General features: G+C 48.6%; 1 protein-coding gene across 1 annotated transcript in view; it reads left to right on the forward strand.

Annotated features, from left to right (window-relative positions):
* Positions 1–15699, forward strand: part of NUGGC (nuclear GTPase, germinal center associated) — a 98139-nt gene that overhangs the window by 41944 nt on the left and 40496 nt on the right. Inside the window, exons 9-11 of the mRNA XM_054022981.1 lie at positions 8225–8243; positions 12485–12574; positions 13654–13759. Of these exons, the coding sequence (XP_053878956.1) occupies positions 8225–8243; positions 12485–12574; positions 13654–13759 (215 nt within the window). The remainder of the gene's footprint in view (positions 1–8224; positions 8244–12484; positions 12575–13653; positions 13760–15699) is intronic.

Consider the following 15699-nt stretch of genomic DNA (forward strand, 5'->3'; position numbering starts at 1 on the left):
TGCCTGAGCTAAAAGACCTGCTGTGTAACCCAAGGCTACAGCAAGCTACTCCACCCCCAGGGTTCTGTCTGCACGGCCCTCGGGGGTGTGACTGCAGCACATGGAGCCATACCCCCGCTAGCTCTGAGCTAGCTAGCTCGGGTGCCAATAGCAGTGAAGCCACTGCAGCGTGGGCTAGCTGCCCAAGTACATACCCAGCTCCGTGGGGGGCTGTATTTGGCACCTAGTCTGTGCCACAGCCTGTGCTGCCGTGGCTTCACTGCTATCGGTACCTGAGCTGTCTAGGTCAAAGCTAGCACAGGTATGTCTGCACATGCTGCAGTGACGTCCCATTTGCAGTGTAGACAATCTACACACTGGGTGTGGCCCAGACACCTCTAGGCGGGGCTTGAGCACAAGACATCCTGGGTGTGGGTTACGTTTCTAGATGGTAAATCTCAGTTCTCATCAGGATGGAAATGGCAAAGGTGACAAATAGTCATGTTAAAAAAAGCTAAAAGCCCCAGGTTGAATCGTTTTAGATTAAAACATCCTCTGTTTTGCAAGTAAAATAGCTGAAATCTGCCATGGCATTCCTTTTCAGACTAAAAATCAAATAAAATAGGTATAACTCCATCTATATATCTCATAGAGCTGGAAGGGACCCTGAAAGGTCATTGAGTCCAGCCCCCTGCCTTCACTAGCAGGACCAAGTACTGATTTTGCCCCAGATCCCTGAGTGGCCCCCTCAAGGAGTAAACTCACAACCCTGGGCTTAGCAGGCCAATGCTCAAACCACTGAGCTATCCCTCCCCAAATGTATCAAATCTCTTGCCACCCAGAACTTCACAAATATCACCTGCCCAGGTGCTGTAGCCACTCAGAACTTCACAGCAGGGATCGAATTCCGATCCTCTTCTTCCAAAAGCAACACTGAAGCTACAGGAGAGTCTTCATTAGCAGGCACTACTGGGCCTATGACACAGACAACTGGCAGTTCTGATTCCATCCAGTAGTGGCAATGGTACTAGAGAGACACTGTCAAGTTGGGCACAGTAACTGCTCAGTCAGAGTCTCAGGGCCCTGTAACACCCTCCAGCCTTTCCACACATGGAGCAAATGGGCCTAACAGCCCAAAAAAGGACTTGGGAAGGCAGTGGGGAAGGGAAATGCAACCAGATGATTTGATCCCGCTCTCACCATCAACCCTTCTGCACCGTCCACATGACTGAGAAACAGTGTGTGAACAGGGGGTGTGGCCAGGCAGGAGTAGGGAGGAATCAGGGAACAGTCACTGCTAAAGCAGTGCAAATTCAGTTGCAGTTTCCTGCATAAGTAAATGCTAAAGGACACACTTGCAGCAGGGAGCCGGCTTCATGTCCGAGTTCAAGCAGAGGGACCTGCCTGCAGAGCCAGTGGAACCCTACAAGGACAGTGGGGTGTGACAGCAGAGGGGCTGTCATTTCACATCCCCACTGGCTGGTGAACAGGGCCCTTGCCCATCTCCTCTGGCGTTTGGTCAATGAGTTGGGCTGTGGTTCTGCAGACACGCCAGGGGCCATCTGCACTTTTGCCCTCTGTCCAGTGGGCTTGGGTGGTGGGGAGATAACTATGCCTTCCCCCCCCCTCTGCCAGCCTGTGATGGGCTGTTGATGGCTACAGGGCACAAGTAACCTTCAGTTGATGAGGGTGCCACGGCCATCGATCCCGCACTGTCTGGACCCCAGGTAATTCGATCCAAGATACTTCGACTTCAGCTACGCTATTTGCGTAGCTGAAGTTGCGTATCTTGGATCGATCCCCCCCAGTGTAGACCAGCCCTCAGCCTCAGCAAGTGGGAGCCTTGCTGCAGCTCAGCTCCCTGACAGCTCCCTGACACACCCGCTTGTCTGCCTGGCCTGCAACCCCCTCAGGGCTCTGCTGGCCCAAACCCTGCCTAGCAGGTAACATCAGTGAACTCCAGCCTCTAATGCACAGCCCCCATCACTGTCCACTCACAGAAGGTATTAAGTTCTCTGCTCCTTTAAAGAGACAGAACCAGCAGCTTCTTAGGTTGACTGGTGTTAACAATCACTTCAATTCAATCAATGCACTGGGCTGGTTCAGAGAAAAGTAAAACACGTTTATTTCATGAAAAAGAGGTTTAAAGTGAGTTCAGATATAAGGGATGAAGATAGAAAAGGTTACAAACGAACACAAATAAAGCCATGCTTCTATGGCCCTGTCTACAGTGACAAGTTTCTGCCCAGTAAAGCAGCTGTCCCGAAGGTACACACTGCCAAGCCACTTACTGCGCAGAAACTGTGCAGTTGCAGCGCTGTAAAAAATCCACCCTGCCGAGAGGCGTAGAGCTTTCTGTGCCGGGGGTACAGCGCCGCGGTGCCACTGTAGATACCCTGGTCGATTACAGCGCTGAGACTGGCCTCTGGGAGGTGTCCCACAATGCCTGTTCTTGCCTCGCTGGTCATCGGTTTGAACTCTACTGTCCTGCCCTCAGGTGACCAACCATCAGCCCCACCCCATAAATTCCTTTGGAAATTTGAAAGTCCCCTTCCTGTTTGCTCAGTGACATGTGCAGTGGTCTCAGCACATCTTTCCAGGTGGCCATGCCTGCTCCACACACCAGGCAATCTCCCACTTGGAGCAATGCCGAGCTGCTGGACCTCATCAGCATTTGGGGAGAGGAGGTTGTGCAGTCCCAGCTGCGCTCCAGCCGTAGGAATTATGATACCTACAGACAGATTTCACGATGCTGACAGAAAGGGGCCATGACCGGGACACACTGCAGTGCAGGGTCAAAGTGAAGGAGCTGTGGAACGCCTGCCACAAGGCGTAGGCGGCAAATCACTGCTCCAGTGCTGTACCCATGAGCTGCCGCTTCTACAAAGAGCTGGACACGATACTCGGTGGCGACCCCACCTCCACTGCGAAGACCATTGTGGATACTTTGGTGGATACTTCCTGGTTCCGAGCCAGGAGGAGGAAATCTTGGACGAGGAGCGGGAGGGGGACCCAGAGGCAGAGGATGACTTGGAGGTCAAGATACATGCAGCCAGGAGCTCTTTTCTACCCGGAGGAGGCTAGCCAGTCACAGCTGTCAGATCTTGGCGAAGCACAAACAGGAAAGGAGGCTCCTGGTAAGTGGATTTGATTTGGGGAATCACTGAGGCGAGTTGTTGGGGGCAGGAGGGTTGCAGAAAGCAGGCTTGCGTCTGTATGATGCGTGTACCACCACATGCCTAGTCTGAGCGGCGGAACAGGGTGTTGATTGACTCCCTCTCTTCACGGGAATCTGCCTCAGATCTCCAGGAAATGCTCATGGAGATACTGGGCAATCTGCTGCTGCAGGTTCTTCAGCAGAGCTGCTTTGTTTCTTGCCTCATTAACGGTAACTTTCCCGCGCCACTTTGCCATTGCAGGGGGCGGGGGGACCATTGCTGCACACGGGCGAGCCACATAAGGGCCAGGGCGGAAGCCGCAGTCTTAGAGAAGACCCTCTCTTGATTCCCTGCTCACCCTCAGCACCAAGATATCTTCCCTAATGATCACATCCTGTGGAAAATGTGGGGACAGGAATGATTATTAGCCCCCCCTACAGTGCTGGCTCTCCCCAAGAGCCACATGCCCAGTGTACAGTAGGGTCCGGGAACACTGATTTCCCCTGCCCCTGCAGTTGCTCACCATTTTGGGGGTCCTGTGGCTCATGTATGCTTGCCTGGGGTCAGCCAGTTAGTGACAGGCATGTGAATACTGCCTGTGTTTTATATCACTGAATCAGAGTTCTGTGCGTTGCAAACAATACTGCTTCTGTAAAATGTTGCGTTTAAACTGCACAGGTATGACCTTGGGAAACCAGCCTCCCTGTTTGTTATCGCCTGCTGAATGGCTGCGCAGAATTGGAAAGCGGCCATGAAGAACTAAGGAGGACTTTCTGCATGACATGATGCACTCCGCGGCTGAAAAACAGGAATTGAAGGCGTGGCGGGACAGCGAGAAGAGGGACCGAAAGGAGAACGCAGCACCCAGAATGAAGCCACAGAGCGTCTCTTAAATGTTATGGAGCAGCAAGCGGACATGCTCCAGGCGATACTAGCACTGCAAACCAAGCAGCTCCGCACCCGCCCTCTCCTGCAGCCGCTGTCGCAAAACTCTTTCCCATGCCTCCCCCAGACACTGTCAACACTCTGTGATCAACCTCCTGGCTCCAGTCTGTACCCGCGGCATTCCACTCCTTCCCCATCACAGTTCAGCACTGTGGACTCCCAGTACCCACTGCACTCAACACCCATCCCTCTGCAGTTTGGCCCTGCTGTAGTACAGCACCCGCTGCATTGTACTCCAAAGGAGAAAGTTGGATATGATCCCTGGACATAAACAAATCTTGAGCCGTCCCGGGACCCCTCCTCCTCCTGGGATCTTCCCTTCCCCCATCCCCCTCAGTGCTGATGTGTTTTTTTGTTTGACTCTCTCCTCCGGTTGTTGTTTTTTAATAAAACAATTGAGTTGGTCTGAAAGCAATCTTTGTTCTATTAATTGAAAGCAAACAGAGCCCTGCAAATCGACAGACAATTATCTTAAACCTTCACAGTGCACTGTCTGCACCAATCACAATCACCTCCTAGCATTACAAGCACTGCACTCCTGAGCATAGCCACAAATATTAGTGGCTGTCAGCTTCAAATTGCTGCTTCAAGGCATCCCTGATCCTTATGGCCCCATGCTGCGCCCCTCTAATAGCCCTGGTCTCTGGCTGTTCAAACTCAGCCTCTAGGCACTGAGCCTCAGCGGTCCAGCCCTGAGTGAAGCTTTCACCCTTCCCTTCACAAATATTATGGAGCGTACAGCACGTGGCTATAAGCATATTAATACTGTCATCGACCAGGTCCAGCTTTCCATATAGGCAATGCCAGTGGGCCTTTAAACGGTCAAAAGCAAATTCAACAGTCATTCTGCACTTGTTCAGCCTGTTGTTGAACCACTCCTTGCTGCTGTCCAGTTGGCCCGTGTATGGCTTCATAAGGCACAGCATTAAGGGGTAGGCAGGGTCTCCCAGGATCACAATGGGCATTTCAATTTCCCCTATGGTGATCTTCTGGTCCAGGAAGAAAGTCCCTGCTTGCAGCTTCCTGAACAGGCCAGTGTTCCGAAAGATGCGTGCGTCATGCACCTTTCTGGACCAGCCTGCGTTAATGTCTGTGAAACACACACGGTAATCCACAAGTGCCTGGAGAACCATTGAGAAATACCCCTTCTGATTAATGTACTCGGTGGCTAGATGCCAGAACTGGAATATGCGTGCCATCTATCGCCCCTCCACAGTGAGGGAAGCCCATTTGTGCAAAGCCATCCACAAGGTCACACACATTGCCCAGAGTCACGGTCTTTTGGAGCAGGATGTGATCAATGGCCCTGCACACTTCCGTCAACACACGTCCAACGGTCGACTTTCCCATTCCGAACTGGTTAGCGACCGATCGGTAGCTGTCTGGAGTAGCCAGCATCCACAGTGCAATCGCCACACACTTCTCCAGCAGCAGGACAGCTCTCATTCTCGTGTCCTTGGGCCGCAGGGCTGGGGCGAGCTCATCACACAGTCTCATGAATGTGGCTTTCCTCATCCAAAAGTTCTGCAGCCACTACTCGTCATCCCAGACGTGCATGACAATGTGATCCCACCTCTCAGTGCTTGTTTCCTGAGCCCAAAAGCAACGTTCCACTGTGGTCAGCACCTCCGTGAATGCCACAAGCAATCTCGTGTTGTAGCTTGTATGCGTGGTGAGATCAATGTCGCACTCATCTTGCCCTTGTAGTTTAAGGAATAAATCCACTGTACTCGTGATGTGTTGGTCAGAGCGAGCAGCATACTGGTCAGCAGTTTGGGATCCATTCCTGCAGACCGAAGAGGCAGAGCGCGGAGTACACAAACCGTTGAAAGACAGCGCCAAATGTGGATGGAAACACAGGGATTGCTGGGATGTGAAGCAATGCATCACGGGGCATTGGGACAGGACCCAGGATACCCTGCGACCCCCTCTGTCTTCCCACAACTCTTAGCGGCAGAAGAGGAAGAGATGCTCTGTGGGATAGCTGCCCAGAGTGCACCACTCCAAAAACCACTGCAAGTGACGCAAGTGTGAACACGCTATTGTGCAGGCAGCCGACAGTGTGAACACATAACAGCAGTTTCCCTTCAGCGCTCTCTGAGCAGCGCTGTAACTGCCGGTGCTGTAACTCTGCCAGTGTAGACATTACCCTAAAACTAAAACTTAATTTCAGCATCAGCAAGTTACGATCTTTCTCAGCTACCCTCGGTTCCCAGAGACTTCAACCCCCTGTGATTTTAAGAGCTCTGATCCCTTGAATCCCCCAAGTAATAGTTCACTCCCCCTCTTTTTATAGTCCAGTAAGCCTTTGAAATGTATTCCCAAAAAAGTTTCCTTTCCCCTGCTGGGTGTGGCTGCCAGTCTGTCTGGTATAGATTCCAGGCTGTCTTCTCTCTTGCTGGTGATTTTTACAATGCAAATGATCTCTTCCTGCAACCTCAGATACAAATGAATAGCCCATTGAATTTGGCCACAGATGGTTTGAGGTGTTGGCCTCTTTCCTTTGTCTGGAGAAAACCTGTTTATCAAGTTCCCCAACTCACCTGGCTTAAACACATTTTAGTCACATATTTCCAGCCCACCTTTAAAGTTCTTTGTGGTACATACATGACTCAAGAACGTTAATGGTCAGTGAGCTGTTAGTTTTCCAGTGATATTTTCCATGTCACCTTTCTGATATATATCATGACGACAGTATGTTAGGTGTAGCGAGTATGCCAGGCCTGACAAGAGTTGCTAACACAGAGTGCTGAACCACCAACGGGTGTGTGTGTCACAGGGGATTTAGGAAGAAACAGGCCATGGGATGAGCTGTAATGCAAATGACTCTACAATAAGCCTCCTTGCACCCAGCGCCACACTGATCAGTGCTCACAAGTCCCCCACGTGTGGAATACACAAAGGGCCCATCACTCGAAGAAGAGGATGTTACTTACTGTACTGGAGGTTCTCTGAGATGTGTGGTCCCTAGCTGTGTTCCACTACCTGCCTTCCTGTCCCTCTGCTTCGGACTTCACCATAGTGCAGTAAGAGGAGGAATTGTAGTGGTGTTGACCTGCAGTGCCCCTTACACTCTCAGTCGGGAGCACAAAAGGACATACCGCACATGCAGGTCAACAGACACTGCTTGGAAAGAAATTCAGGACTCAAGTGCACGGCGCGGATGTACACCTATGTGTGGGCTACAGATAGGGACACACATCTTGATGAACCTCCAGTACAGTAAGTAACCTCTTATTTCAAGAGCTCTGGCCTCTTGAATCCCGTAAGTGATCTATCATTTAGGGATTTGCTCCCCCTCTCTTTATAGAACAGTAAACCTTTGAAATGTATTCTTATGTAATGTATTCACAGATAACGATCCTTTCCCCTGCTGCGTGTGGATGTCAGGTTCTCTGGTGTAGATTCTACGGTGTCTTCTCCCCCATTAGTGATTTTTACAATGCGAATGATCTTTTCCTGCAACCTCAGATACAAATGAATAGCCCATTGAATTGGGCACACCTATTAATGATATATTACATGTCACCTTTTGGATCTATATCATGACAACAGTGTGTGAGGTGTAGCGAGTATGGCAGACCTGACAAGAGTTGTGAACCACCAATTCACTTCTGTGTCACAGAGGGTTAGGAAGAAACAGGTCATTCTATAGTTCAGGGGTTCTCAAAATGGGGGGTCAGGACCCCTCGGGGTCACGAGGTTATTACATGGGGGGTTGCGAGCTGTCAGCCTCCACCCCAAACCCTGCTTTTCATCCAGCATTTATAATAGTGTTAAATATATAAAAAAGTGTGTTTAATTTATAAGGGGGGGGGGTCGCACTCAGAAGCTTGCTGTGAAAGGGGTCACCAGTACAAACGCTTGAGAACTACTGCTATAGTTACTCTCTACAGTGATTCTTGCACCTTCCATTGAAACATCTGGTGCTGGCCACTGCCGGAGACAGGATGTTGAGCTAGATGGACCTTAGGTCTGATCCAGTCTGACAATAATGAACATGCGAAAGCCCATTTCCTACTTTCCAGACTGTGTATTGTCACCTTCCCATAACCCCCTGCACGTAGTTATGTGCAAGCGGCATGATAGGATTTTTGATGTTTGTCATACATGATTAAATGTGTCATTTTAATTTTTTCCAGGGAAAGACAAGAGAAACATGTGAGTATTTGCAGACTTTTTTAAAAAATAAGTTGTAGTCTTAAGAATGAACTCTCCATGAACAAAAATGAGAGGTCACTGATTTGTCTCCTGAAGATGGATGTCATCCACTAGGGCTGCTAAATACAATGGGGTGTTCCAGCAAGAGTCCTGATTACTGTAAGAGGAGCTGCAGGGTTAATTTATAGCATCCATGGACCCAGTCTAGGTATCACCTGCTCACCCTACACATGTGAGGCCCCCATTCGCTTTGGGTGGGTAAGAAAAAGACAGTTTAGCCCACAATCAGGATAAAATTACAAGAGCTATCAGCATTTGTAGTTCAGGAAGGAGTTTGATCATCAGCTGGAATGGGGTAAATATCCTAAGAGAGGCCTAGTGCAGTGGCATGAGAGCCATGAAGTCCCTTGTTCTCATCCCATCTCTGTAACAGACTTGTTGTGTGTCCTTGGGCCAGTCATTTAACCTCTGTGCCCCTTAGCTTCTCCAGCTGTAAAACTGGGGCAATAAGGCAGTCCCTGTACATGGGAGCCCTGAGGAATGCAAGACGTTAGAATTTAAGCAGCTGACCAATGTTAATAACAAAGTTGAGTGGACTTAGCCATATGGGTTTATTTATTTATGGCCATAATCCCAGTAGTATCTGAGTGCCTCACAAACATTATTGAATTTATATCCTCACCCCTGCGAGGCAGGGCAGGGTTGTTATCCCTGAGGCACAGAGAGACTAAGTGACTTGTCTAAGGGCACACAGAGAGCCAGTGGCAGAGCTGGGAATCCAGTCTGGATCTCGAATCTTAGTCCAGTGTCTTAACCGTTAAGCCATATAATACTAAACAAATGGTCTATTTCTGAGTCATAAACAAGGGTTCAAAGAACTAAATTCAGTTCACAGATAAAACAAGCCTTGATTGAATGTTTCCCAATATAAAATAGCTCCAGAACAAGACCAAATTAGGAACTGAAGATGTGCTGCAGGTTACAGTACTAATTAACTCCCCTGGAGCTGGTTTTTATGTTTCATGTAGCAATATCTGCCCCACTAACTAACCTGGGATAATAACCTTAATGAAGGATACTTTAAAATTACATGATCCAAAAAGAAAATTAATGTTACTGAAAGCAATAATCCTGTTTAACTCTTTTTATAATGCGTAGTTAGCTCAATTGATTTAATTTAGCCAAGAGAAGGTTAAAAGGTGACTTGATCACAAGCTACAAATACCTACATGGGGGAGAGATTTCTGAGAGCAGATGACTCTTAAATCTAGCAAAAAAGACCTAATAAGATCCAGTGCCTGGAATCTGAAACTAGACAAATTCAGACTAGAAATAAGGCACAGTTTTTTAACAGTGCAGGTAATTAATCATTGAACCAACTTACCTAGGATGGGGCCATTACTGGGAGTCTTTACATCAAGACTGACTCTTTCCAGGGGCTTGTCTACACAGAGCAGTAAGGTGGACTATGGGTGGTGGGGGTGAGTTGTAAAGAGCACTGACATATTAGTCATTAACTGGTCCATGTGGAGCTGACCAGCATGCATTAGAAGTTCCCTGTGGGCTTTAACATAGAATCATAGAAGGGTAAGACTGGAAGGGACCTTGAGAGGTCATCTAGTCCAGTCCTCTGCTCTCAAAGCAGGACTAAGGAATAACTAGACCATTCCCGACAGGTGTTTGTCCAACCTGTTCTTAAAAACCTCCAATGAAGGAGACTCCACAACCTCCCTAGGCAATTTATTCCAGTATTTGGCTACCCTGACAGGAAGTTTTTCTTAATGTTCATCCTAAATCTCCCTTGCTGCAATTTAAGCCCATTGCTTCTTTTCCTGTCCTCAAAGGTTAAGGAGAACAATTTTTCACCCCCCTCCTTGTAACAACCTTTTATGTACTTGAAAACTGTTATCATGTCTCCCTTCAGTCTTCTCTTCTCCAGACTAAACAAACCCAATTTTTTCAATCTTTCTTTATAGGTCATGTTTTCTAGACCTTTAATCATTTTTGTTGCTCTCCTCTTGACTTTTTCCAGTGTCTCCACATCTTTCCTGAAACGTGGTGCCCAGAACTGGACACAGTACTCCAGCTGAAGCCTTATAAGTGCTGAGTAGAGCAGAAGAATTATTTCTCGTGTCTTTCTTACAACACCCCTGCTAATACATCCCAGAATGATCACTTTTGTTGCAGCGGTGTTACACTGTTGACTCATATTTAGCTTGTGATCCACTATGATCCCCAGATCCCTTTCTGTAGTACTCCTTCCTAGGCAGTCATTTCCCATTTTGTATGTGTGCAACTGATTGTTCCTTCCTAAGTGGGGTATTTTGCATTTGTCCTTATTGAATTTCATCCTATTCACTTCAGACCATTTCTCCATGTAAGCAGGTGAACGGTCCCACCATTGTGGGGAACTTTCCTGGCTTTTACCCTACCCCAGTGGAATTGGCTACCCAAAGGATCTGAGTCCTTGCTCCAGCTCCCTTTACCCACAGGCCTGCCTGACCTGGGGGACTCCCCTTCCACTCTCCTGGGTGGCAGAGTCCTCATAACCCCGACAAGGCTGGGCCTGGTCAAACTTGTCCTGGTAACTTAGGCCAGGGGCTAGGGTGTCCCCACTCTGGGGTGCTCTCTCCTCTCTGGATGCTTCCCTGACCCACTGATCACTGCATAGAGCTCAAAGCAAATACAGTTTATTAAACAGCAGACAATTAAAACAATGAGGGAAAACTGGGAAAGGTTAAAGGAAAACCCGTCACCCCGCTCTGTGGGCACAGGGGCACCACAACCAGCGTCGCTGGAACGTCCGGGCAGCTCAGTCTGTTCCTCACCCGTCCCAGGCCCTGCCCAGGCCCTGGCTGCGCTGCAGGGACGCTGCGGGTCGGACACTTGCTCTGGCGGTGGCCACACGCCCTCAGGCTCTAGGTGGCAGGGCCCTGCTTCCCAGCGTGGCCCCCGCCCTGTCGGGGTTACGATCCCCCCAAGTCTGGCCTGCCCGGCCTCTTCACTGGGGGCGTCTCCCTGTGCTGGGCCCATTGCCCAGGGCCCCCCTCGCTCTCCCCAGCCGCTCACTGCACCCGGCTCTGGCCTGCCCCAGCCCCTGCCCCAGCCCCAGCTCAGCTCTCTGAGCTGCTCCTCTGCCCCTCTGGCTCTGGCCGGCACGACTCAGCTTCCCAGCCCAGCTCTGGCTGCTGCTCTCCCCTTAACTCAGCCCCCCTCTGCCTCAGGCAGCTCCCCTCACACGGAGGACGGGACCCTGACCTCCTGGCTCTATCATTGGCCGGCCTGTCTTGTCAATCAGGCTGACATGGAGCATTGGCCTCTCCCCATTGGTCCTGGGGACCGTCAGTCTCAGGATCGTGATTTCTCTTCGGCCCTTCCCCTTTCCTTTGGTACTGGGAGAGGCCAGCCAAAAACCCCACTAAGTGTCAGTGGGGGGCCAGTAGCCCCCTTACATCCAATTTGTCCAGATCATTTTGAATTTTAATCCTATCCTCCAAAGCACCTGCAAACCCTCCTAGCTTGCCATTATCCGCCAACTTTAAGTGTACTCTCTATGCCATTATCTAAATCACTGATGAAGATATTGAACAGAACCAGACCAAGGACCGATTCCTGTGGGACCCCACTCTATATGCCCTTCCAGCTTGACTGTGAACCACTGATAACTACTCTCTGGGAACGGTTTTCCAACCAGTTAGGCACCCGCCTTATTGACGCTCCATCTAGGCTGTATTTCCCTAGTTTGTTTATGAGAAGGTCATGCGAGACAGTATCAACAGCCTTACTAAAGTCAAGATATACCACATCTACCACTTCCCCCATCCACAAGGCTTGTTATCCTATCAAGGAAAGCTATTAGATTCGGTTTACATGATTTGTTCTTCACAAATCCATGTTGACTGTTACTAACATAGTGCTGTTGCAAACACCACTATGTTAAAAGCACACTAGGAAACTTCTAGTCCACGCTGGCAGGGTCCACATAGGCCAGTTAATGTGCAACATATTAATGGGCTCTAGAAATCACATCCCTGTAGTTGGCATTACTGGTTGATGTAGACAAGCCCTAAAAGATCTGCTCTAGCTCAAACAGAAGTTCTGGGCTTGATGCAGAAATTCCAGGGTGAAGTTTGCCCTGTGTTATGTTGAAAGCCAGATTAGATGGTGTCTGTTGGCTTTAAAATCTATTAAAACATTTTGGGAACCACCTATAGTAACTTTCATTGTTTTTCCAAATGTAGAAACCTATAGAAACCAGACACGATGCCATTTTAGAAAGGAACGCATTCGTGAAAGGGAAGAAAATCAAAGGACTGAAGACAAAGCTCGGGGTAAAGTATAACACTGGGTTTTCTAGTTGTTGGAAACCTATTCCTAGTATATTTCAATAGTAAATGTGATGGTCCTTGGACTAACATTTATAAGTAAGTATTTTTCCATGAGATGTGATGATTTCTAGGTGGTCTCAGCTATACTATAAAAACCTTGATGTCAACAAACAACGTTCTAAGCCTCATTGAATTCTGGGGCCAGATCTATCTTGGCCTTTAGGAGCCTAATTACAGTAAACTTCCAATGGGAGCTAGTTGCCTAGCCTTGTTAGGCACTTCTGAAAATCCCATCCAGTGATAAAAACGTGTGTGTTTGGAGCTGACCATCCTCTGTGGTTTGATTCTGAGTCATAAATAAGGGATCCAGGCATTAAAGTCAGTGTGCAGACAAAGCTGATCCTCGATTCGGTGTTTGCTCAATGAAAAATTGACATCCCAAATCCAATCGTTTCACAGTAATACAGAATTAGGGATTTAAGATGCACTGTTTGTCTGCAGCACAAAGCATTCCTTAAACAAAGCCGGTAATGTAGGGAGAGAGGAAAGGAGGCCTCAGAAAGGGAAAGAGATGAGCTGGGACATTGATGAGGCAGAGATTTCACAAGGCTGTTCTTGGTGGCACAAGCTGCAGAGGAAGGGGCTCTCGCCCCAGTAATGGTGAGATTGTGTGACCAGACAGAGGAGTTTGCTGCTAAAGGGAGGGAGGGAGCGCAGTTTTGAACTGGATCCTGACATGAATGGGGTAGTTGAGGATACACAACTGATTAAATTCACACTCGCTGCACCACGTATTGGCTAACTGTTGCAGAATTCTGCAGTGACAATAGAACTTGCCAGAAGCTGGGAATAGGCAACAGGGGATGGATCACTTCATGATTGCCCTGTTCTGTTCATTCCCTCTGGGGCACCTGCCATTGGCCACTGTTGGAAGACAGAATCCTGGGCTAGATGGACCATTGGTCTGACCCAGTCTGGCCACTCTTATGTTCTTATGAATTTTCTGAAGCTGCTTCAATAACCCCACTTTTTACATAATCTGTGTGGGGGTGGGGTTTTTTTTTTGTTTTTGGTTTTTTTAGAGAATACTGCCGAGTGACTCAGAAATTCTGGACAAGGCTGATCTTGTTTACACAGTCAGTGCTACAGAATACTGGCAGGAGACATGTATGAATAAGGAAGAGACAGGTAACATGCAATTGTTCTTTCAACATGAATTGCTAATGCTTCATTGCTCAGAGTGCTGACTCTGCATCTCTTACTGGTGATGGGCACACGCCACTGATGCAGGAATTTGGTTCAAAGCCGCATCTAAATGTGCAGACGCTTTTCCCCAAACTGTGGGGATTATATGTATTGTTATTATTTGTATTACAATTACACCTGTATTACAATTGTATTACAAAGCTAAAACCACAATTGGGACTCTGTGGTGCTAGGCGATCTACATGCATATAATAAGAGACAGTCCCTGCCATAAAGAGCTGATGATCTAAATAGATTCAACAAACTAAGTGAGTGTCACTGTCTTGGCCAAGGTCACACAGGTGAAATTGAATCCACAGCTCTGAGTCCCAGTGCACTGCAGACACAGAAATCTATGGGGGTTGCAGGTGCTTGGCACCTCTGGAGAGGGCCTGAACCTCAATGACCATCTGAGAGCCCCACTTCTGGCTTCTCTTCCACCAGTGACCCCACCTTTCTTCCAACCCAAACCTCTATAGGCCCCCTGTCCAGACCCTTCCCTTGACATCTCAGTAGCCCTCCCTTGCAGCCCCCTACATATGCTGCCTTGTTGCATGGGACCCAGTTGTTCTGCTGGGCCCGTCCACTGCTGAATCCAGAATCCTGGCATCTTGGTGCCCTGAATGGGAGTTTAACCTGCAGTTGAAGGCTAGAGAAGCTTTACCTGTTAATGATCAAGGATCAGACTCACTAAAGCTGGCCCAGAGTGTTGTAAATTCCATGCCCATGCCCCAGCCTGGCCCCTGCACCCAAAGGGAGGCATCGTCCGGAGGGGAGGCAAGTGCTGTTGCCACCAGCGCCCTTCTGTGGGGTTCCTGCAGGGGAGGCACCTTCTCCATTGCAGCCAGGGCTCTCCAGGAGATGGGGGCTGCCCAGGGAACAATGCCCTGTATTAGCGTATCCCTCAGCTGTTCCAGCAACACCACCTCTGCAGCTAGCACTGCCCCTGCATTGGGCTGCACTGGCCTTCTGGCAAAGCAGAGGTTGTGGGCATTGATGTCTCTGCTGTGTGTGCCGTGAATCCCTGTCTCTGCCTGAGCCTCAGGGGGTATAACACTGCGACAGGGCCAGGGAGAGGACTTCATCCTTCAAACTACAGGGGCTCACGCCTGAGTGCTGGAGGTTCAATACCCACATACCTGTCATTGCACAGCCACAACCTTCCTTGCTTCTCATACAGCCTGCCCGGAAGCTGCAGGAGAAGCGGCATTCACAGAACACAGCTCTATGTGTGTTGTTGATAGCAAGGCTTAGCTCTGCTTCTCAGCCCCTTGTTTTCTTTCTTGTGTTGCTTCCCCTTTTCCGCTCCCAACGTTGTGTAGCTTGTACCTCCACATGCAGATCCCGGTTGTCATAAATATAAAGGGAAGGGTAATAACCTTTATGTATGCAGTAACATAAAATCGCTCCTGGCCAGATGTACAGAATCACTTTTCCTGTAAGGGGGTAAGAAGCTCAAATAACCTGTTTGGCACCTGACCAAAAGGACCAATAATGAAAGAAGATACTTTCAAATCTTCGGGGCGAGGGGAAGAAGTTTTATGTGTGCTCTCTTTGTTTTGTTCCCTCTCTGGACACAGAGAGAGACCAAACAGGTAAACCATCTCCTGAAAAGATACCTGAAATGGTACATCTAAAATTACACAAATTGTAAGTCAAGGCAAGGAAATGTGTTAGATTATCTTTTGTTTTAGCTTGTGAATTTCCCCTATGCTAAGAGGGAGATTTATTCCTGTTTTTTGTAACTTTGAAGCTCAGCCTAGAAGGGTTTTAAATCTTTTTATTTACCCTGTAAAGTTACCTTCTATCCTGATTTTGAAGGTGTGATTCTTTTATTTTTTTAATAAAATTCTTCTTTTAAGAACCTGATCTATTTTCAGTGT

Source organism: Malaclemys terrapin, chromosome 3, assembly GCF_027887155.1.
Source record: "Malaclemys terrapin pileata isolate rMalTer1 chromosome 3, rMalTer1.hap1, whole genome shotgun sequence".
In the NCBI taxonomy this organism is placed as follows: Eukaryota; Metazoa; Chordata; order Testudines; family Emydidae; genus Malaclemys; species Malaclemys terrapin.